The 20,585-nt window shown below is 46.7% G+C and overlaps 6 protein-coding genes across 6 annotated transcripts; 3 read left to right on the top strand and 3 right to left on the bottom strand.

Annotated features, from left to right (window-relative positions):
• Positions 1-4,923: 4,923 nt before the first annotated feature.
• Positions 4,924-6,139, bottom strand: LY89DRAFT_507162 (uncharacterized protein). The gene is made up of 2 exons (XM_018208035.1): positions 5,963-6,139; positions 4,924-5,650 (listed from the first exon to the last, which is right to left on the bottom strand). Exons 1-2 carry the CDS (start codon positions 5,986-5,988, stop codon positions 5,206-5,208), a joined length of 471 nt encoding a protein of 156 aa, XP_018073243.1. The 5' UTR covers positions 5,989-6,139; the 3' UTR covers positions 4,924-5,205.
• Positions 6,140-7,589: 1,450 nt separating this feature from the next.
• On the top strand, positions 7,590-8,003 carry LY89DRAFT_582416 (uncharacterized protein; the record flags this gene model as incomplete). The annotated part of the gene is made up of 1 exon (XM_018209167.1): positions 7,590-8,003. A coding segment is annotated over one exon (414 nt), but the record flags the coding sequence as incomplete, so codon positions are not given.
• A 112-nt stretch (positions 8,004-8,115) lies between these two features.
• On the bottom strand, positions 8,116-9,651 carry LY89DRAFT_696305 (SET domain-containing protein; the record flags this gene model as incomplete). The annotated part of the gene is made up of 3 exons (XM_018216822.1): positions 8,116-8,841; positions 8,904-9,098; positions 9,163-9,651. 3 exons carry the CDS (start codon positions 9,649-9,651, stop codon positions 8,116-8,118), a joined length of 1,410 nt encoding a protein of 469 aa, XP_018073241.1.
• A 966-nt stretch (positions 9,652-10,617) lies between these two features.
• On the top strand, positions 10,618-13,550 carry LY89DRAFT_643409 (uncharacterized protein; the record flags this gene model as incomplete). Its single annotated transcript, XM_018211795.1, has 5 exons — positions 10,618-10,944; positions 11,023-11,806; positions 11,889-12,589; positions 12,641-12,779; positions 12,852-13,550. The coding sequence occupies exons 2-5, from the start codon at positions 11,075-11,077 to the stop codon at positions 13,548-13,550; spliced, it is 2,271 nt and encodes a 756-aa protein (XP_018073240.1). The 5' UTR covers positions 10,618-10,944; positions 11,023-11,074.
• A 3,500-nt stretch (positions 13,551-17,050) lies between these two features.
• Positions 17,051-18,657, top strand: LY89DRAFT_667935 (uncharacterized protein; the record flags this gene model as incomplete). The annotated part of the gene is made up of 7 exons (XM_018213005.1): positions 17,051-17,063; positions 17,390-17,397; positions 17,594-17,727; positions 17,795-17,918; positions 17,987-18,076; positions 18,148-18,564; positions 18,607-18,657. The coding sequence occupies 7 exons, from the start codon at positions 17,051-17,053 to the stop codon at positions 18,655-18,657; spliced, it is 837 nt and encodes a 278-aa protein (XP_018073239.1).
• Positions 18,658-19,301: 644 nt separating this feature from the next.
• Positions 19,302-19,940, bottom strand: LY89DRAFT_554216 (uncharacterized protein; the record flags this gene model as incomplete). The annotated part of the gene is made up of 1 exon (XM_018208344.1): positions 19,302-19,940. A coding segment is annotated over one exon (639 nt), but the record flags the coding sequence as incomplete, so codon positions are not given.
• Positions 19,941-20,585: the final 645 nt, after the last annotated feature.

The raw sequence follows: 20,585 nt of genomic DNA, 5'->3' as shown, positions 1-20,585 counted from the left end.
TACTTCCCATTCGATATCACCAGTTATGTTGACTTCTGGCGGAGGCTCTTCTTCTTAACCAGGCAGCGGGTCTGCGGGGTCTCTCCTTAGCTTGTTGGATGAGAATACAGGGTGCACTCTTATAGAAGCGGGCAAGTCGAGCTTGTACGAGTGTCCTCTCTTCTCTAGGATTAAGAAGGGGCCAGCTCGTATATTATCGAGCTTGCGACTAGGACGCTAAGTATTATATTAGGTAATCGTAACGTAGGCCTTGTCGCCTACTTTCTAGTCAACTACTCTTCGCCTAGTATCTTGCGAGCGCTTTATATAGTCTTAGGCTTGTTCCATATTCTTTCTAGCAATAGCAATTGCTTCATCCATCCTTCTAGCTAGCACTAGCGCTTTCTCTCGATTTAGCTTGGCGCTAGGGGTGTTGTTGCTATCCGGACGAGTATTTTAGTCGAAATAAAGTACGGGAGCGGTGCCGTATAGCACTTTGTGGGGTGATATTCCTATACTAGCTTGAGGGAGGCACAGCTAAGCGTAGTCTATCATAGGGAGCATATCTGACTAATCGTCCTAGTAGTACGACACAAATAGTGTTAATCTAGCTTGGAGAACTTGGTTATAATTCTTTGTTTGGCCGTCTGTTTGTAGGTGGTAGCCAGTCGAAAGCGTGATCTTAGTGCTTATAATGCGGCAAAGTTCTTACTAGAACTTAGAGATGAATTAAGGACCACAATCGCTAACGATCTCCAGAGGGCGTTTGTAGTATCGGAAGATATTCGTGAGAAATAAACGGGCTAGTTGCTTTGCATTAATTGTCTTATAGCAGGGTATGGAGACAGCTTGCTTGCTGAGACGGTCGATGATTACGCAAACACTGTTATAGCCGTGCTTATTAGGAGGGAAATGTCAGGGGTTGAACCCCATAATGCTTCGGCTACGCCTCGCTTAAGCACCAGCCTCCTTATTTTCTTTACGAGTGTAATCTCCGATCTAAGACTTTAATCTTAGAACACTTAGCGTGTGTCGAGGCTTCTTCGAAGCCCCTATTCTGTGTATATAAAGCCATAGCTAGCTAGCTCTTAGTTCTTTATCGAATTCAACGACAGTTTTACCCACTGCCTACGTCTTAAGTGTTCCCTCTTGGCGTAGCCCCTTACAGGAAAGAGCAGAAGTCTATAGAGAGTTGTTACTAGGGGCGTTCTGGAATCGGCAGAGGTTGTAGTAAGCCAGGAGTCTTGTCTCGAGGGGAGGAGGCTCTAGCACAAGCATGGCAGTTCCGTACGTACTAAGCCACATCACGGAGTATGTGAGGCTAGTAGTACCTTTAACGGAGGATCTAGTACGTCTTGTCTCTTCCAGAGTGGGCTATAAGCATCTAGTTGTAAGCTTCTCGAATCAGGTGCACTCGTAGATAGTCTTAATCAGGTACAACCAGCCTATCTTAGTACAAGAGCAATCTATGCTTTAGCAAAAAGTCCTCATCATCCGGACGTTCAGCTTGTAGCCTAAGGGCAGCTAGCGTTCCTGCTTCCCGGTTGGCTTGCAAGATGCGGTCGATCAAGTCGAAAGAGTGCTCTACAATAGCTCTATCCACAGGGGCTAAGGCCAAGGAGGATATCCGTAACTCGCTATAGATCTGAGGATCTAGCTTATTAGCTATAAGGAGTGTTTGGGTACGAGAGGCTTTCTTAATAGCGTCTTGCGAGCTTGTCTCATCACTTCGGCGGGTTAAAGCGTTAGCTTTAAGGTTGTCTTTACTAGAGCGGTACAAGATAATGAAATGGAAGTCTGCTAGCAGCTCTGCCCAACGGGCCTGCCTGGCTATTAGCTTCTTGGATGACATAAAGTACTCCAGGGCTTTGTGATCGGTGTAAACCTTGATAGGTGTAGGGGTGGAGGCTAGTTCAGCTCTCTATTCCTTTATAGTCTTTACAATAGCCAGCATCTCCTTGTTATGGATCTCGTAATTCAACTTAGCAGGGGCTATAGTCTTAGAGAAATAGGCCACAGGTAGCCACTGCTCTCCATGCTTCTAGTTAAGGATTCCTACAACTATACCATCGGAGGCGTCCGTTTCTATTATACACTCGAGCACGGGGTTATAGTGTTATAGAATTAGTGCTGTAATAAGCTGTAGCTTAAGCTTCTCAAAAGTAGTCTCGCAATCGCTATTAAAGTGGAAGGGGACGTTCGCTTTCGTAAGCTAAGTCAAGGGAGCTATAATCCTTCCATATTCCCTAATAAATCGGCGGTAGAAGTTGCAGAAGCCTAAGAATAACTATACGCCTTTAACCATACTAGGGCGCTTCCATTCCTCTATCACTCTCATCTTCTCTGGGTCTACAGATATGCCTTCTATACTAATAATAAAACCCAAATACTTTGTACGAGTCACGTTGAATTCGCACTTCTTGAGGTTAGCTTGCAAGCCGGCGTCTTAAAGTCGTTGCAGCACTTTTCTCACATACTCTTCGTGCTCGAGGGGATTATCGGAGTAAATAAGGATATCATTGAGGTAAGCAATACAAAAATCGTCTAAGTAATCAAACAATATATCGTTCATATATCGTTGATACGTAGCAAGCCTATTAGTAAGTCCGAAAGGCAGGACTTTGCACTTATACGCTCTATAGCGAGTACGAAAAGTAGTTAGTTCTTTCGAATCAGGGTGCATTCGGATTCGGTGGAAGGCTTGGCATATGTCTAGCTTTGTGTAGATCTTCGCAGAGGCGATTCGGGCGAGAGTCTCGTCGATTAATAGCAATAGATACCAGTCTTTGCACGTAATAGCATTTAGCTTCCGGAAATCGATGCAAAATCGTAAGGCTCCGCTAGATTTCTTCACAAAGAGGACGGGTGCCGCGAATGGGGCCTGGCTAGGTTCAATGAAGCCCTTAGACAAGTTGTCTATTAAGTACTGCTTAGTGACTGCTAGCTCTTTAGCGCTTATCTTGTAAAGAGGCGTGAACTAAAGCTCCGCTTCGTCCTTCTTAAGGGCGATCTTATGGTCGTACGAGCGAGAGGGAGGCAGTGTGTTGGAATCGTCTTTAGAGAAAGCTCGAGCGAATGCTTGGTATGTTGCTAGGATAGACGGCTCGACTTCCTTGATCTCTACTCCTGGCTACATTTCTTGATCAAGCTTCTCTTTAATTAACCGATCTAGCTTGTATAAGCTAGTTGTGAAAGCCTTAGTATCTGGCTGGCGAAGGTTGAGGTGAAACGCTTCTAGTGTGATCAGGCAAAGGTCTACAGATTTCGGCATTGGTATGTAGTCAGACGGCTTCGGGGGAGGCCGTGGTAGTGCTTTATTTGGTCCTTAAAGCTTGCCTAATAATGCGAAGTCCATTTTGCGTAAGTTATCTCGATCGTCTATAAGCTGCGTACGCTTTCCAATTAATCGAGGGACAAAAGGAGATAAAGGTAAGGTTATAGGGATCAAAGGCGCTTCCAAAGCGTACTCTTCCACTGGCGTAAGCGGGGGGCTTGGCAACTCAGGTGGCGCAACGCTAGGCCTTGGTAGCGTTGAAGGTGGTGGAGGTCGGCTTATGCTATTGATATCTAGCTGAGCACAGCTATGCTAAGCACTACTTCTCCGTTGCTAGTCCTAGATAGCTATCGCCAAGTCGCGGCGGTCGATATTTAATTGGTTCTGGCTTCTGAGTCCAACGGGGAGCTTTCTTATATGCGATCGAGGCACATGCTTGTCGGGCAACGTAGATCTTACGTCCGAAGGCGTGTAGTCCTCTAGCTAGAGGAGCTGACGTTTAGCTACGTCTAGTTTAACTTGACACATCTCTAGCCAGGTACGGCCTAGAATAATGTCGTGGGAGCCGAGCTCTGTAACTAAGAAGGGGATTGAGAGTTGCTTTCTTCCATCCACTGTGAGGTGGAGGCGGAGGAAGTGAGAGATGGCTTGTCCAGACTTTCCATTAAAGCCTGAAACAGGGATAGGAGAACGTAGACGCTGAAACTTGGCGCCTGTGAAGTTTGCGAAGTCGCGGGTAAGGGCAGAAGTAATGAAAGCAAAGCCATTCGCTCCAGTGTCGATAAGAGGGTAAATAGTAGTACTAATTGCATTAAAGCTTATAGTACACGGGTATGAAAAGTGCTTTCCACCCATTACTGCTCGTAAGTCTAGCTTTGAGCAATCGACAAAGCGGCCTAAGAAGGAGACTTCTCTTAGGCTGCGCCATTTCCCGGCATAAGCTAGCTTGCGCTCTCTTTATCGTCTTCTACTTCTTCTTCTTCCACGTGGCCCTAAGGATATGTTGCAATCTCTTCTACTTCTATTGTACTCTCTATGTTGGTAATATCCAAGTGTGTAACTAAAAGATAGTCCTTCGCAAAGTGACCAATTCTTTTGCAGTTGAAGCACTGACTAGCCTTTGGGTTGAGGAGAGCTGCTGACTGCTGGCGGCTGGGAGTACCCTGCCGTTGAAACGTAGGGGCAGCAGGTCTGGGGGACGACCGGGGTGGCCCGGGCAGATAGTGTTGTGTTGTCCTGACCGGTACCTGGGGTCCTTGGACGGTGGTAGAGCGAGCTTCCGCACGAGACTTCCTTAGGGTCGGCACTAGCTTCGTCTGAGCTACGTGTGAGAGTTCGAGGTCGGTCTGCTCTGCTACGGCGCAGAGATTGGTAAAGCTCTGTTGCATGCTGTACACCTGACTTGCAATAGCAGTACGGATACGGGGCGTAAGCTTAGCTCGGAAATCTGAGAAGAGCTAGTCTCGTGATATTCCAGCCTGTGCTAATAGGGTAAGAAAGCGGATCTTGAACTGCCGTACGGTCTCTGTGTCTGCCATGATCAAAGAGCGGTACTCGTCTTGCTTCCTGAGGGATTCAAAGGGATCAACGTAGGCTATAGCCAAAGACTAAATCATCTCTTCTAGAGTACGGAAGGCATAATGGATCGGGCGTAGCGTAGTGGGGAATCGGGTAAGCAGTTGAGCTCTGGCCTCTCCAGTCGTACGGCTGAGGGCATAACTCATTCGCTGCTTTTCAGTGACGCCAGCCTCCATATAGCCGGAGGCTTCAAGCTTGGCATCCAAGTCGATCATCTAAGAGTCGAAAGTGGGGTCTTCTCCATTATCGAATAAAAGTGGGTCCGGGAAACGATGGTTGATGCGTAGTGCTAGTGCAACAGAGTTGGTACGAGGGGCCGGCGTCAATTGGGCAGGGATTTTATTCCTGGCCCGTCTCATAGAGGGATCTTGAGGCTAGGGATTGACTAGATCGTCGCTGTCTGAGGAAGAGTCTCTTAAGGAATCGTCCAAAGCAGCGTTTGAGACGGGCCGAGCCTGTCTCAAGTCGGAGTTCATAGCGGGAGAGTTATCCGTAATAGTACTAGCGCGAGTAGTCCTATCTCGTATAAGCTGTTGGCGGGCTGCTTGGATCAAAGCAAGGAACTCGGGGTCGTCATCTACAATGTCAGCAGAGAGGGGTTGGCGTAAGGGACTTGTTTGAGGAGTCCGAGAGGGGGCACCCGGCGTGAGGGTGTGAGTGTGCCCTTCGATTGAGGGTCTTAGGGAGGGTACGTCGTCCTGAGGGGCGACGTCTTCGATAGAGGAGCGTTGAGCACTCATTCTCGCAGGCGTACGATAGTAGCGGATTTCGGGGAGCTTTCGAGGGCTGGTCCTTCGAGTAGAAGTAGGAATGCGTACTCTTAAGGGAGAAGCTTCGTTATTGTCGGCTATATCGAATGGTTCTGTAGTCTAAGTGTCAACACTCGACATCGGGGGTCTGGTGGTTGCTGAAGATATAACTAAAGATATATTCTTCGTAGTACGCGTCCAACGCGTACGATCTCTGGGCGGATATTCTTTATTATGCCTTCCCAGGCTGGTAGGGGGTTGTTTGACCTTTAGATAATGTGACAGCACAGTTGGACTCAAGTACGTAGACGAGGAATCGATTAGGCTATCTCTTAGAATCTAAAGGTAAAGGAGAAAGAGGGGAGAGGGGAACACGAGATACATATAGAGGTCACAGGTCACGTGCATATTCTAGCCACGTGACTCCAGAACTGTGACAACTGTCGGGTTTGTTGGCTGTAAAGTGATAAGGGATCAAAGGAGGATGAAGTCGAAGAGTAAATGCAATCTCGTTACTAATAGCTTGTTGTTAAGAAACTATATTTGAGTTGAGCACGAAGCTCTTATCTAAGGGAAACCTATCTGCTTATATAGAACCTTCCTGCTCAGGGCCGAGTGGGCCGAGGGGACCGAGACCAAGAGCCCCTCGTTCCCTTCGGTCCACCTGGTCACGTGATCGCTGATCCCGTGCACCTGGGACCTTCCTGTCCCGAAGTATCTCCAGCAAGCTCGCTTGCTGGGCCTATCGTAACTGCTGTTTGTAACACGTCTATCCCTGTGTGCCGGAAAAACCTGCGTGCCGGAATGACTTCATGGTTTGGGGGTCTTAAATTCCCACCACATAAGTATATATGGTTATAATTAGTTTACTACTGTTCTCTAGATATTTCTCTATAGAAACTCGACCTGCAATTTAAAAAAACACCATAATTTGGCTGTCCTATCCATCGTCTTATTGAGAGCGTCAAAAGTGGTTGTAGCTATTGTCCCCTACTTTATCACAACCATTAACCTGTCCTTGCTTTTCGGGGCCGTGGAATAGACCATCTATAAACCTAAGATGCAGCTCTAAGCCTTGGTAACACAAAGCCAAAGGAAATCTACCAGCCGGATTTATCCGGTCAAAGGGTGGGAAGTACACAAAATGCCAAGCATCTTAATAAGCGAGAAAGGATTTTATCGCCTAACCTAATATTTTATTTCACAGCCACACTCGTATTACAAATTTATCAGTATCACGTGAGGGTGTGGCGCAGCATAGTGTTCTTCTGGAAGCCTCATATATTAGAAATCAAGGTTGGGTAGTGAAACTCTAACCTTGTGAGGCTAAGCTCGATACTTGTACGTATCTACCAATATGCGGAGCAAATCAATCCAGTGGGCGCATCGGCTTGTTAAGACTGGCTAAGTCGATTCATCTAAAGTATGCTCTGACATCATGACTACACATAATACTGTGGACTATCGTGGGAATGGTAACAGCGGCCCTCAGACTGGCGTTGATTATGGGAATATAACGGTCAACAATGGTGCAGATAAGCTTTATCGAAAGATGTCCTAGAGAAGTAGTATACTCATTGCCGCTCTGTTGTTCTTCGAGAGCTAAACGATGTAAGTAGTAAAACTTGCTCAACCTCCTCCCGTTTGCAGCGAGTGCACCATTCAATTCGTACGCCCGCCAAGACGAACCCACCTGCCTCCCTTATACCCGAGTCGGCCTTCTACAGGATATATACGACTGGGCCGATGGACAAGATGAACGGTGTATCTTCTGGTTGAACGGTATGGCTGGCACGGGAAAGTCGACGATTGCACACACGGTCGCACGGAACTAATTCGAGCAGGGCCGGCTTGCAGCCAGCTTCTTCTTCTCGCGAGGCAGCGGTGATGCCGGCAATATCAGCAAGTTTGTCACGACTATTGCTATACAACTCGCGGTACACATTCCCCCGGTCAAGCAGCACATTTGGGACGCTATCACAGCTGATAGCATAATCGCGAGCCAGTCTCTCGCAGATCAGTGGCGCCAGCTCGTGCTTAGGCCGCTTTTGAAGCTGGGAGGGAATGACACATATCCATCATATGTCATGATCATAGATGCCTTGGACGAATGTGACGATATAAACGACATGCGAATCATTCTACAACTACTAGCTCAAGCTCGATCACTAAAGATCCGGCTGCGGGTGCTGATCACAAGCAGATCAGAGGTTCCAATCCGAACCGGGTTCTGCAAGATATCAGATGCTGAGCACCATGCCTTCATCCTTCACGACATGGAAACGGCCATTGTGGACCATGACATCTTCGTCTTTCTAGAGCACCATATTGGATTAATTGGACAAGAATGGTGTCTTGGAGCTAGCTGGCCGAGCGAGCAAGCTCTTAGACGGCTAGTTATAGAGTTTGAACATTCACACTAGCATGACTGTAATCCAACATTATCTATGCTATCAGTTTCTTGTGCAATATGTTGTGTTGGATAATAAAATTCTTGTCCGATCACGCCCCTGTCCGGTGACGTAACGGTAGATGTCAATCCTTTTTAGAACCATTCTTAGCCGCTGTAGCTCGACAAATTGCCTTGTGCTCTTTGAAATGGGCAACCTGGCAAGCCCGCCCGCAGTATATGACCTCGTTGCACCTTCCGCACCGCATCAAATGCACAGAAACCTTTTTGCACTTCGCGCATTGGGCCGGTGTCGACAATAGGCGTCTCTTATTCCCACTTCCGGTCTCTACCGCCGCCAACAAATCCTCCGCTGTCTTTCTCGTCAATCTCAACACCCGCTGTTCACCCAGACTGACGTGCGCCGCCGACCATGCGTTCCCTTCCGGAGTATAGAACCCTTCCGCGAGTTGATCTTCTAACTTTTCTAGTTGATTTTTGAAACCATCGAGAAGACTAGAGATCGATTCTACCAGAAACCGCAGGACTTCCACTTCATTTGAATCGCTGACTTTCTCAAATGCAGCATCGCTTTTATGAGATACCATTCCAGCAAGATCGGATTCATTCAGCCGTTGAATACGGAGGTATCGAAGGATGCTACTTGGTAGCGGATCGGTGAGAGTAAGAGAGACAGTAGAGGTCGAATCGAGTCCAGCGGATACCCAGAGTTTGTGCTTTTGCTCAAAAAAAGGCGCCATGGGGTGTGTCGCAAGAACGAGATCATAGCTGTCGTTGGGATTACTGGGCACGACAAAGCCATAGAGACGTAATAAGCGATTGTTTGGAACAGGACCGTAATTGATGAGAACCTGGAAGAACACTTCTAGGTAAGCGCCCTAATTAGCAGCGTTAGAAAAGAAGACGGACGTACCTGATCTCCAGGTTCGTAGTCTTTCCCGGCAAGAATAGAGAGGTTTCCAGACAAGACATCGTAGATATGACACTGCTCAACCTTGGGCGAGTGATTCAACATGTCTGCGAAGGGCGCCAAAAGTCGAATCGAATCTCCATTGCCCAGCTTAAAATCCATCGCACGACTCCACACAGTGCAGAGTGCCCACTTGTACTGAGTAATTGGAAATAAGTGTCAGTAGCCGATTCGCTGCATCTTCACTGTGTTGTATACGTACATCTTCGATGGTAAACTTGTCGCATGGGAACAGTTCTTGATGTCTTCCAAATAGTCGTACTACCAATTCCTTATAATCGGCCTCGATCTGTCGATCCAGCTGCTTCGTGGTAGTGTAGAGCGAAGTTCCCTCGCAAATTTCCAACTCGGCCTCCGCAAAGAAGATACTCGAAGTATAGCTCGCAGGCAGCGCTGCTACATGGCTTCCCAGACCATCATATCCCGACCCGCGCGATCGGACAAAGAGAATATACGTAGCCAAAGTGTCATCGACAGACAAGGGCGGCCGCGCCGAGAGAAGGGCTGGCCCAAGGACGGGATCAGCATATGCGTGTTTCACTGTCCAGAGAACGCCATGTGGAATGGTGAGAATCTTTCCTCCTTCCTCAAATCGCCGCAGCGTCCTGACACCGCGCCCAGTGTTCGAGAAGTCGGCAAGCTCCAAGTCATCCAAGCCTGACGCTCCATACTGTTTCAGCCAGCTTTCCATAGGATCGGACGAGAGTGTGAGTGGGCCAGGAAATTACTGTCTTGTGGCGGGTTTGGCAACAAGTGATTGCTCAGTGATGTTGAAATATAGGTAGAGCAAAACTTAATCACTGAGCAGTGGTGGGAGCAGAGCTCCGTATATGTACACAATGTGGAGTAACTGCCTGAGGTTTTAACAAGCAAGTGAAAGGCGAGGGCGATGCAAATTTTATGTTGAAGCCGGAGCTGCCCGGCTCTATGCCTCAGGCCTTTATGGTCACGTTACTGATATATATATTATCCATGTTATATACTGGGCCTGTTAAAGCCTTGGGGAAAGCATCGTAGAAGCCTTGAGGAAAGCCTTGTCACTCCTTTAATAGCTCTGATTCTCGTGGCTCAGGATCTCTCATTATTCACTATATAGAATAGGCGCATTTCGAGCCCAATGTCGTTCTCTAAGGAATTCAAGACATTCTTACGTAATCCTTGCGCCTTAGGCACCCAATGAATCAACCGCTGCAACATCTTAAGTCGATCCTCACGCATCACGTGGTAGAGAGTCTCCGAGATGTTTTCAGGCAATACCTTGCGTTCTCATGTCCTAAGGCATACATGGCTAATTCTTGCCGCCCGAAAGCTTGGCAGCCTATCACACCACAACAATCTCAGCATCAATGGATTCTGAAGAGCCGCTTAACACTCCCACCCGCCAGGAGTGTGCCTAAAATTAGAAACATCCGACTCGCCTGTGAATTATGTATTAATTCTTTCGTCATGCCTAGTACAACCCCACCGTGATTGTATCGTCATTTGTCTTGCGCCAAGGCATTATTTATAGTTAAATATCCCTGGAGGAACGGCCCCGGCGCCTACAGCTCGGACGTTTACCCCAGAGCCAATCATTGCATAAGCCACCAAGCCACAGCCGCTGGCAGCACTTCGCAGCCACTGCCGTAGGCGCCCGTCACTGCCGCACGCACTGTGACTTTGGAGTAACGTCTCGTAAAGAGTTGTCATAAGTGGAGGAACAATCTACACTACTAATCTTGCCATATACATAGCTGGCTCAGGGCGACCTCCGGCGCACAAGAGAACACGAGATACCTCTGCTTCTTGACATCATAGTCCATCATAGTCCATCATAGCATCATCATTCGCACACTCAAGCGCGACAATTTTTAGTTACAGCACAATTCTCCTTACTGGTGTCCCGTCCTAGCAGAGTGCTGCAATACGTTCCCTTTCCTTCTTCTGCCCACCGACCATTTCATAGATACTCTCGCATCCTTTGGTTTCGCGAATCAGTCTAGAGGTAAAGTGCTCCCTACCACTGCATAGCAAAACTTCTATTCTGCATTGGAGCCATAATTAAGTGTTGCGCCAGCAGTAGTCACGGGACAGTTCACTGGTTGCCAAAAGCCCACTTTCGCCAAACAATCACCATGTCAGTTGGTGATGTCATTGCTGTCGTGACTATCCTCATCAATGTGGGGACGGATCTCTACAATCGAATTGACTCTGTCAAGCAAGCTGCCGACGACCTTCTGCTGCTCACCGTCCATCTTCAAGTTCTATCGAAAGTGTTTAAGGGGTCAGAGAACGACATTATCATGGCCTATTCGTCGGAGTTTATGAGAATGCTAGGTATCTTGAAAAGTATTCAAGAGTCATACAACAAGTGTGCAAAGGTCTTAGGCGTCGAATCTGCTGGAACGACAACCGCGACTCAGAAGACAGCGATAAATGGCAAGAGTTTTGCCAAGCGTGTGGTGATTTTTACCCGGATTCCTAGCATTCTCGCCGAGATTCGGTATAAGGCCGAACAACTTCAGAAGATATCTAGCATACTGTCTGTTTCATTTCTCTCCGACGTCCGAAAGCATCAGAAAAAGTCGAGTCGGAAGGAACCTCTTAACTCCCCTACCGCGAAAAACACTACTTTGCACGATAATTTGCTGAACCTGGACCTCAGCACGGGATTCGCTAGCATCGACCGGATGGTGGAAAACCTCATGAACGAATGCAAACACCTTGAGCACCAGCTCCAGGAGACTACTCTGTTTCCCGACACGTCGGCCGTTCAGATTTATCAAGCGCAGAACCCTGAAGGAGCATCGTTTTGGAAGGATCGATTCCAGAAAGGCAAACTTTACGCCTCGGCTCTTCGCTATGAGGTAATAACACTTAAAGCATCCCCCACCCTTTCCTTCTATTCGCCATGTCGCATATCATATTGACATGTCGCTTTCTCAACAGACATTTTATGTTTCTTGGGCACGCTTCGTACATGAGGTAGAAACGTCCTTCGTTCTCAAAATGATACCGACCGGGATTTTTGAATCCGAAAACCTAGACCGCGTTCGCCTACAAGGGTCTCGTTATTCCATCAATCAAAGTGGCACACGTCGTCTTTCCACCATCCGGCCTCTCTGGCTCCCGGCTCTTCGATCCGCTCTAGATCCGCTGCACAAGGGCTACGTCAAACCTGACGACTATTTCAAATTGATACACGACTGTTCCTTGTCCGACACACTTAGAAGGCTGGTCCTCGAAAGCGCAGGCTATGGTACGTTTGTCGAATGTGAAAGAGCGTCCGGCGATCTTGCCTTACCGGCAGCAATCGAGTCTCCTTCTGGCCATATCGGGTGGATATCTGCTCAAATTGTGGCCGTTCCGACACCTGATGAACTTGGAATCGTCACCGTACAGGAGGTCACGGAATCAAGCAGCGATGCCATCTTTGCACACTTTAATGGAACGGCCGGAGACGTTCACGTTTACGTTCGTTACCTCGAAACTGGCCAAATCGAGCGCAAGAGTCTCTCAAAGCAAGTTCGTCCGGTAGGAGGTATTTCTGTTGGCGCTGCATTGTCCATCCGCCATGAGCTGGACTCAGGCGAACATGCCTGGAGCTGCGATCTTCGCATCACCGAGTTTAAGGCATTTCAAGGTGGAGAGTACATTATTACAGCATGTGACGGTTCAACTTCTGTCGAATTTTCCACAAGGCCTCTCAAGGCTTCGTCCGACATTATGTTATACGGAAACGACAACTCCGCAAGTTTCACCATACCGGAGTTTGACTGTACGCTATTGGGGCCGTCGAAGGTATTCATCAACCCGCCGAAAGTTGGTGAGAAAGTTCAGGTATGTACTACCTCGTTAGAACACTCCGTCAGACATCTTTTGAGGTGCGATTCTCATTCTATAAATGGCTAGATCGAGTACGACGGGTTCTGGTACGATTCAAGAGTCACGGCAGTGGATGGCGACGAGATTGAGTTTGTCGATTGGGAAAATTTACCGAAAAAAGGCGAAACCAATATTACACAAGCTAGACACCTCGGTGAAGCAGATGAGAAAGAGGACGGCAACTTGTTCTTTCCAGAAGAGCAGTTGATACAACTCGGGAAGGGCACGCGGCGACTCTGGAGACCGTGGCGGAGAAACACCAACAGGTACGATGTTCGACCTTATCGTTGCTTCCATATCGGCGACACTACCGAGGCACCGGTCATGTACCCGGATTTCCGATTCCATTACCATGTTACCGACAATTCGCAACTCTACCTTCCTGCTCGAATCGTTGACGTCCAAGGCGACCAGTATGTGATCGAATTTAGTCCAGCGTTCTCGGTTCATAGCTGGTGGCCAGGGAGAATGCCACAGGGCGAACAAATAGACCTAGTACCGGGATCAGACATTAAGATGGAAAATCCGTTCGACTTCAATCGCGTGACGGTTGCCATGGATCGGGTACGTCCTTTCATTGCGGGTCCACGACCAGTTTTGGGTGTACAGTCCGCGATGCCGTCTGGGTGGAGTTCGTTTCAGGGTATTCATCTCTGCGACCTCGAGGATCTTCTGGAGGGAAGTCTCTGGAACAATGATCTCGATAATGAGCGAGTGGGTGGCTAGAGAGGCCGGAGCGGATTCAAGTATGAGAAATAGCTGTTAGTATACTTTTGGCAGGTTGTAGAGCCCCGTTTGAGGACGTGGCCATCTTGGATTCGGGAGAGCGGGCAGATAAGGCAAATCGCTTAGCATCATGGATGAATGCATACAAATTAGGGCTTTTATTAACCTAAGGACAAGTTAGTCAGACTTATAGAAGTGATAGATAGATAACTTACCGAGACATAAGCCTCTAAGGACAATATTGCTTGAATCCCCTCTGATGTCTTGCCCATCCACCCAAGTGCCTCAAGCCAGTGCAGTAGATGAGCTTGTAGAACCAATGAGCTTCCTTGCTATCGTTAGCCTGAGAACCACTTCTTTTTATATGCTGGACCCAGTAGAGGCATGCATATTTAACTTCAGGCGGAAGGCATTTCTTAACCCAGCTGCTCTCAACTTGGCTGGCTTGACGCCCAGGAGCATTTATTTTGCAAATGTCCTTGTTGAGTGTCTGGGACATTAGCTGTATGCAGCTAGAAGCTAATACCTGATGTGCCCTCTTCTCGTCCACTCAGAAACTCCCACATCGATCTTTGCTGAGGAGGAAGTCGCGAAATGAAGGGTGGTGCAGGCGGAGCGGGTGAGTCAGGTCCTTAGGAATATCAAGTATGGCATAAATACTACGTGGTGCTTATGGAAACTTCTAGAATAACGCCACACGTTATCGTGAGTATTAACGCCACACGTTAACGTAAGCCTCAGTACGTGCGGAGCCCTGACCAAATATGGTTAGTTACCTTTTGTCAAGGTACAGATCCGCGCGGCGATCATGTATGAATCTAGGTGCTACAGCAGCCACAAGGCTAATATCGATTTACCGAATGGGGGTGAGGCCTTAAGAGATTAAATAAGACCGCTTTACAAGTATTAGGGATAGTATGAGCTAGGTGGTGGAGCTGTAGTGGAGGAAGTCTATTACTCTATAAAAGGAGACCCTTTGGAAATCAGGCGTGAGGGCGACGATGCGAAGGTGATTTACTAGTGAGAGGGGTTGTGACAGACCAGATCAGGTTGAGATGTAAGAGGTGATCCATTCTTAGAATACTAAGGTGAAGAGCTCGAGAGAGCTCTGAACCGAGCTTATATACAGGAGTATGATCACGTGCCATTGCACGTGATGGTTTCAGCATGGTCGCAGAACTAGATCTGTGACAATTCGTAATAAAAATTAAATTAAAAATAATAACGTTTTTTAATTTTAAATTTATTAAAATTTAATTTTTTATATAATATTTTTTTTAATATATATATATGTTACGATCACGGGACTAGTGGACCATAGGGTAAGGAGAGAGTCGTGACAATAATGTTGGCTTCGTGCCGGCTCGAGTATGCTTTACACTGATAGGATGGAATATTCGGAGGAGTTAATCGAGTGCATAAAAATTTTTTGCGTAATAATGAGTAGGCGCACACAGTTTACTATGCTCTGTTGATGCAGCTTCGTCACCGCATGAATATCGAAGTTTTCGGAAGGAGCATTAGACCGTCTGTCTTCGGTGGCAAATATGCAACCAACATGATTCTGCCCTGCCACGCGTTGCATGAATATGTTTGCTTAATGACGAGTGTACACGCACAGCCTGCTATGCTTTCTTGACGCAACTTTATTACTACATGAATATCGAAGCCCTCGGAAAGATTATTAGACCGTTTATCGTTCGGTGGCTATTCTTGTGCGATCAACATGATTCTGCCCTACTACGCATTGCATGAATGTCTCAGTGCTTAAGAGCTATGCTTTTTGTGACAGACCAGATCAGGTTGAGATGCAAGAGGTGATCCATTCTTAGAATACTAAGGTGAAGAGCTGAGGACAGCTCTCAGGAGTGCTTATATACAGGATTCTGCCAGGCGGTGAGTTGTCACGTGATAGGACTGAAACCAGCACTGTGACACTTTTATATTAGCGTAGCTTGCGAGGATACAATTCTACCTTGCTTTGCTTGTTTATATAATTCTCTTGATTTTTCATTGGTAGCTTAAACTATGTTCCAATAATCTCCTCGTTATAACTTGGACGCCGCAAAAATAATATAAAAGTCAGCAGCCATCGATTTTCGATCTATGAGATAAATTTGCCTTGTCTCGTCTTGATAATCTCGGCGTCTCGAAAGAGACCTTAGTATGTACTATGTTTTCTATGTAATTTCATATTTTCGTGACTTTTATAAAGCTTAAGCATGCTAGCCGTCGTATCCGCTGTAACATTTGGTGCCGTTATAGTAATATGCTAAACTAATATTTAGTAATCTTGTATAATGTGTTACTAAGTGTAATTATTGAAAGTTATATTATTTTTACTTAATGCGAATTGCAACTAGAATAATTGTTTTTTAATTAATTTAAATCGTAGAATGCGAAAAATAAATCTTGTCACGGTTCTGGAGTCACGTGCTCGCTAAGTACTCACGTGACCGCTCACCTGTATATATGCTCTGCCTTCCGGCGCTTCTTTCCTTCCTTTCCTCTTTACCTTTAGATCCTAAGAGATAGCCTAATCGATTCCTCGTCTACGTACTTGAGTCCAACCGTGCTGTCACAAATCTATAATAAATCCGAGTATTAGTAGTATTTTGTTATTGTATAAAAACTTTTTTTTCTTGAGGTTATTCGCACGAATGTCGTTGAATTTTGGCGTTCGGTAAATTGTGAAGCTAAAATCGGGTCGCGTGCAACTATAGGAGCGAAGTTCGAATTGGGTTCCTTCGCACCCTTGCACTATCGTTTAATTTTAGCTGGGATAGCAGTAACTGCAGCCGAGGAGTCGAAACAAGCCCCCGCTTTCTTTCGCTTGAGTTCACTCCATGCTCACCTATGCTCACCCGCACTCACCCGTACTCACCTGCGGCTTTACCCCACTTACCCATACTTACCTAGTAATGCCGATAAAGTAGCCTTGCTCACCTTTCCAAACCGAAACAAACTCTTTCAACGTTAGGATTGACGTGTGATAACCAGCTATTGTCCATCGTACCATAATTGATGTTTTGGTCTAATGGGGGCAAATTGCGCTCTTTCGACTTTGGTGATTTGCGTCTCTGTCAAAGACGACCGAGAGAATACGGTGCGTGACATTATGACTTAAGAGATAGAATACAGAAAGAAAATGCGAGTGAAATGATGAGTTAACCTCACAGCCTCGGACAAAGGGGAAAGTTGGCAAAGAAGCTATGACGAGAAAGGCTCTGCTTCCGGCAACTTTGTCTCTTAAAGCAACCAAAGTTCTCTTTGCATCACAAATTAAATATACTTTGTAGTTAGAGCAATATTCGTAATCGTTGAAAGACAGTTCAAGCTACGAATATGACTTGTTTGAGTAGTAGTTGTTGAACTTCGTAAGCACAAATATGAATAAATTTGAAAGTGATTGCTACATCGGCAGGAGTGCTCGAGTCATTGCATTGTAGCAAATCTGAATGTGAAGGAGGATTATTTGAAAAATTGGGTCAGTGAGAGACATGGTAGTGAAAGGTATAAAGTACATCATACGGCTGACCCTTAGTACAAAGGGTTATTTATAAGGATTTGATTCGTAAGGAAGTATGATTTTGTTTGCTACTTCGTGAAGAAGAAGGATTTTTATAGTACTACCTGCCCATAGGACTATCTTAAAATTTCAAATGAGGCTGAAATACCTCCTTTCACTTACCCCGTCTCAATGATTCTTTCCCCCTCACTCATTCACTCCCTTCAATAATGCAGCAAGCACTAATAAGGGGAAAGCACTACTAGGGTGAGCAAATTGTAGAGAGGTGAGCATTATGTTAGCTGACAATAAGTGGGCTAAGATAACATAGCTGGGAAGGTGAGTTAGTCATAAGGAGTAGACAAACAACTGTTACAACTTATTGTCAGACAAATCTTCCTTTTCTCGAATTGGCAGACAAATCACAGTCTCCTATGACCTGCCGGACAATCCTCATAACTACCCTTTTGTGCTAATTGTGGGCCGTAACCGTAGTTAAAGCAATAATAGCCTGTTCTCTTCATTCACTCGCTAGCGGTCACGAAAGGGGCGGCGAAGCGAGAGAGAAAAATACGCAAAAAAGTTCAGGTTCGAGGGTGTCGAAAGGGGTGACTACGTGAAGGGGTTCATTTTCGACGGTGTAGTACGGGGGACTTACCCGAAGAAAAGGTCAGCCAGCGCCATTGTCCTCAATCGTCTTCGTTGACATTGCAGTCGCCATATCTTCCGTTTCTAGCTCTTCAGGCAATCTAGATCTTGAAGCCACCCAGCGTATCGCGGCTCAAAACACAGTCCCACCAACTAATAACCTGAATCCGAATACCACGATGCTTCCTAACGATGAGGAGAGCGCCAGCCACGTGAGTCTTGGTCTACCGCAATCAATTCTTCAATCTTAGTTGAACCCATTCCAATTAACTGATTGTAGGTTGCGCGAATCCTCGAGCTCTTGAGACAAGCCCCGGGTCCGAAATCGAGCGCTCCGGTGCTTCCTATCAGTGGTGAGAACGAGCAAATAGTCAGTCCTATCAGGCGTTGCTGTTTCTTCGATTGTTGTAGGGTGTACACTGATTATCTACTTTGCTTCAGGTCTCCCGGATTCTCTTCCTTCTGAAGCAGGCGAAAAGCTTACCCTCCAATGTCAATAACCCTTCTCCTGTTGTACGCGACCCAAATGTGCCAGTCTCTGATGCTCCAGTCTGTGACACGAAGGCAGACAATGGTAGCCAGAACGCGAGCCCAACAGCACTCGTTGCTTATAGTCAAGAGTTGACTACTACTGAATCCACCCAGGAGTTAGATACTATGTGCCTTGCCCGCGATCTAGGTTACGGTACGGGCAAACTTGACATCTCGATGTTCTACGACCAATTTGAAAGCACGTTTGGCTGCAAGCTCATCCGAAACGAAGTCCTTGAAGACCTCAGAGGTTGGTGCTCTCCGGTCACAGAGGTTGGGTTCTTGGGATCTCGATCAGCTATTGAGGAGGCAAAGGCTGGAGTCACTGTAAGTCTAAGTCCTTGGGAGGTGTGCAGATAATTAACCTAGAGACAGCAATATTTCCAGGCGGTATTGGGAGGTAAATGGCATAAGCGCTGATGGGCTTACGGAAATCTCTATAAGCAAATCGCACGTCGAGTCTGGGAGGGAAATTATGGTGCCACAACAGCGCTGGTTCGCTTTCTAAAGACATAAAGGGAGGGTTTGGAGCATTGGTTCTGTTTTATTGCACTAGTAATTTGTGCCTCAATGCTCAACTCAATTCTACCGTGACAGGCATGGAATGAGGTGATGCTTTTCCCCCATTTCTTCCTTCCCTCTTCCCTGACAAATAGTCCCATTACACTTATACCTACTCCTTCCAGAGAAATACTGCAAAATTTAGCACATGAGATAATATTGTTCCAGAGCTTGGGGGATAACATAATAAGAAAAAGGATATTTTTCAAGATAAAAGAGCATTCTCGTTCTTTGGCTCCAACACCATTTCATCTCTCAAAATTTAGTTCTCATTGGGGACTTAATCCGCTCTCATTGTCCCACAAACTCTGGAGTAATATCATCTTGTATTCCAATTTCTACAGTAAACTCCCTGAAAACTTCGACCTACCACTCCCACCCCTCAGCCACCACCCCGCCCCCAAAACAACAAACGGAACCACCCAGCTGCCCACACCTCTCACAGCAATCCACCAAGCTCTCGGAACCAGCGTCTGCCAGAACATCTTCCTCACACTCTTAAGGTCATTGACTCTCGGATACTCTCCCTCCTGCATCTCCGCACTCGAAAAGTCACAAAGCGGCCTCCATCCATGCCCAACCTCCAGCTCCAAGTAATCCTCTTTCCTAATCCTCCCCGCTTCGACCAACAACCTCACTTTCTCAACGTGATTCTTATGAACTAGTTTTGCAAACACCGGTAAATTATCGTAATATCCCCAATACTTGACTCGATCCAGATACCCACTCCTTTCTCTAACAAAAGTGTTGAACAGCGCCGCAACGCGGAATATCGACCTGGTAGAAATATACTCGAAAGAGTTTATAATCGAAGGATACCACTTCTCCATATCCCTCGCCGTAAGAATGACCTTCGCATCTGGATATGCAGCCAACAAATCATCCAGAAATAACTGACACGGTACCCCAGAAATAACCATACAGTCGCCCATTAGCTCGTCAAAGGTTTCGCGCGGGATGGCGTTCCCGTCCAGGAATTTGGAGTCGATGACTCGGTTCCACGCTTGGTTGTAGGAGAGGCTGTTCCAGGTGTTGGGAGAGGGCGAGTCGCGAGGGTATGTGTTGTGGTACCCGAGGGTTTGGAGGGCTTGGAGGAGGGAGCTGGTTCCTGTGCGCCAGAGGCCGACAATGAGTATTTTTACCGGGACGCTTCGCGTTTCTGGGGTCCATGGGATGAGGTTTGAAGATTGGTATGAAGCCATTGGGACGGTTGCTCAATCATTGGAGTGGAGGAAATCGTTGTAAGTTTGTCTCTATTTTCTGTTCGTGATGAGAATTTAGTTTGAGCTAGAGTTTGGTTAGTGCTGATATCAGAGTCCGCATATTTAGTAGGCGATCATACAGGAAGAAATGCACATGACGTCCATATTCACATATTCAATGAGTGCAGGGTGATGATGGTAAAGCTTATCCGCTGTACTTGTGAGAATGCTTCATCACATATGCAGGGCGTGGCGAGAAGTGGGGCGCCGTAACCGAGATTTAAAGGGGAGAGCTACAGAAGGAGTGAACTTGTCGAGAGCTGGTCACCTTCTCGTCTGCATCAAGATTCAAGCATAAGGGCTGACTAGTCGGTTTGCATCTGTTCTCGGACGGTCTTGTGAAGGTCGCAATATTGCAGGTGGTAGAGGTTCAACTCGAGTTTGCAGAAATCCACGTGATCGCTCAACTAAATCCAATCACAAACGAACATTCCAATTTTCCTTTTTGGCTTAAATTACTATATCTGCATAAGTACCAAAACATATCCAAATAGAATCTATCAGTTCAAAAGATTAATTCTGAAT

This window comes from Mollisia scopiformis, assembly GCF_001500285.1.
Source record: "Mollisia scopiformis unplaced genomic scaffold LY89scaffold_9, whole genome shotgun sequence".
NCBI classification, from domain to species: Eukaryota; Fungi; Ascomycota; class Leotiomycetes; order Helotiales; family Mollisiaceae; genus Mollisia; species Mollisia scopiformis.
This window is presented reverse-complemented; position numbering and strand designations above follow the sequence as displayed.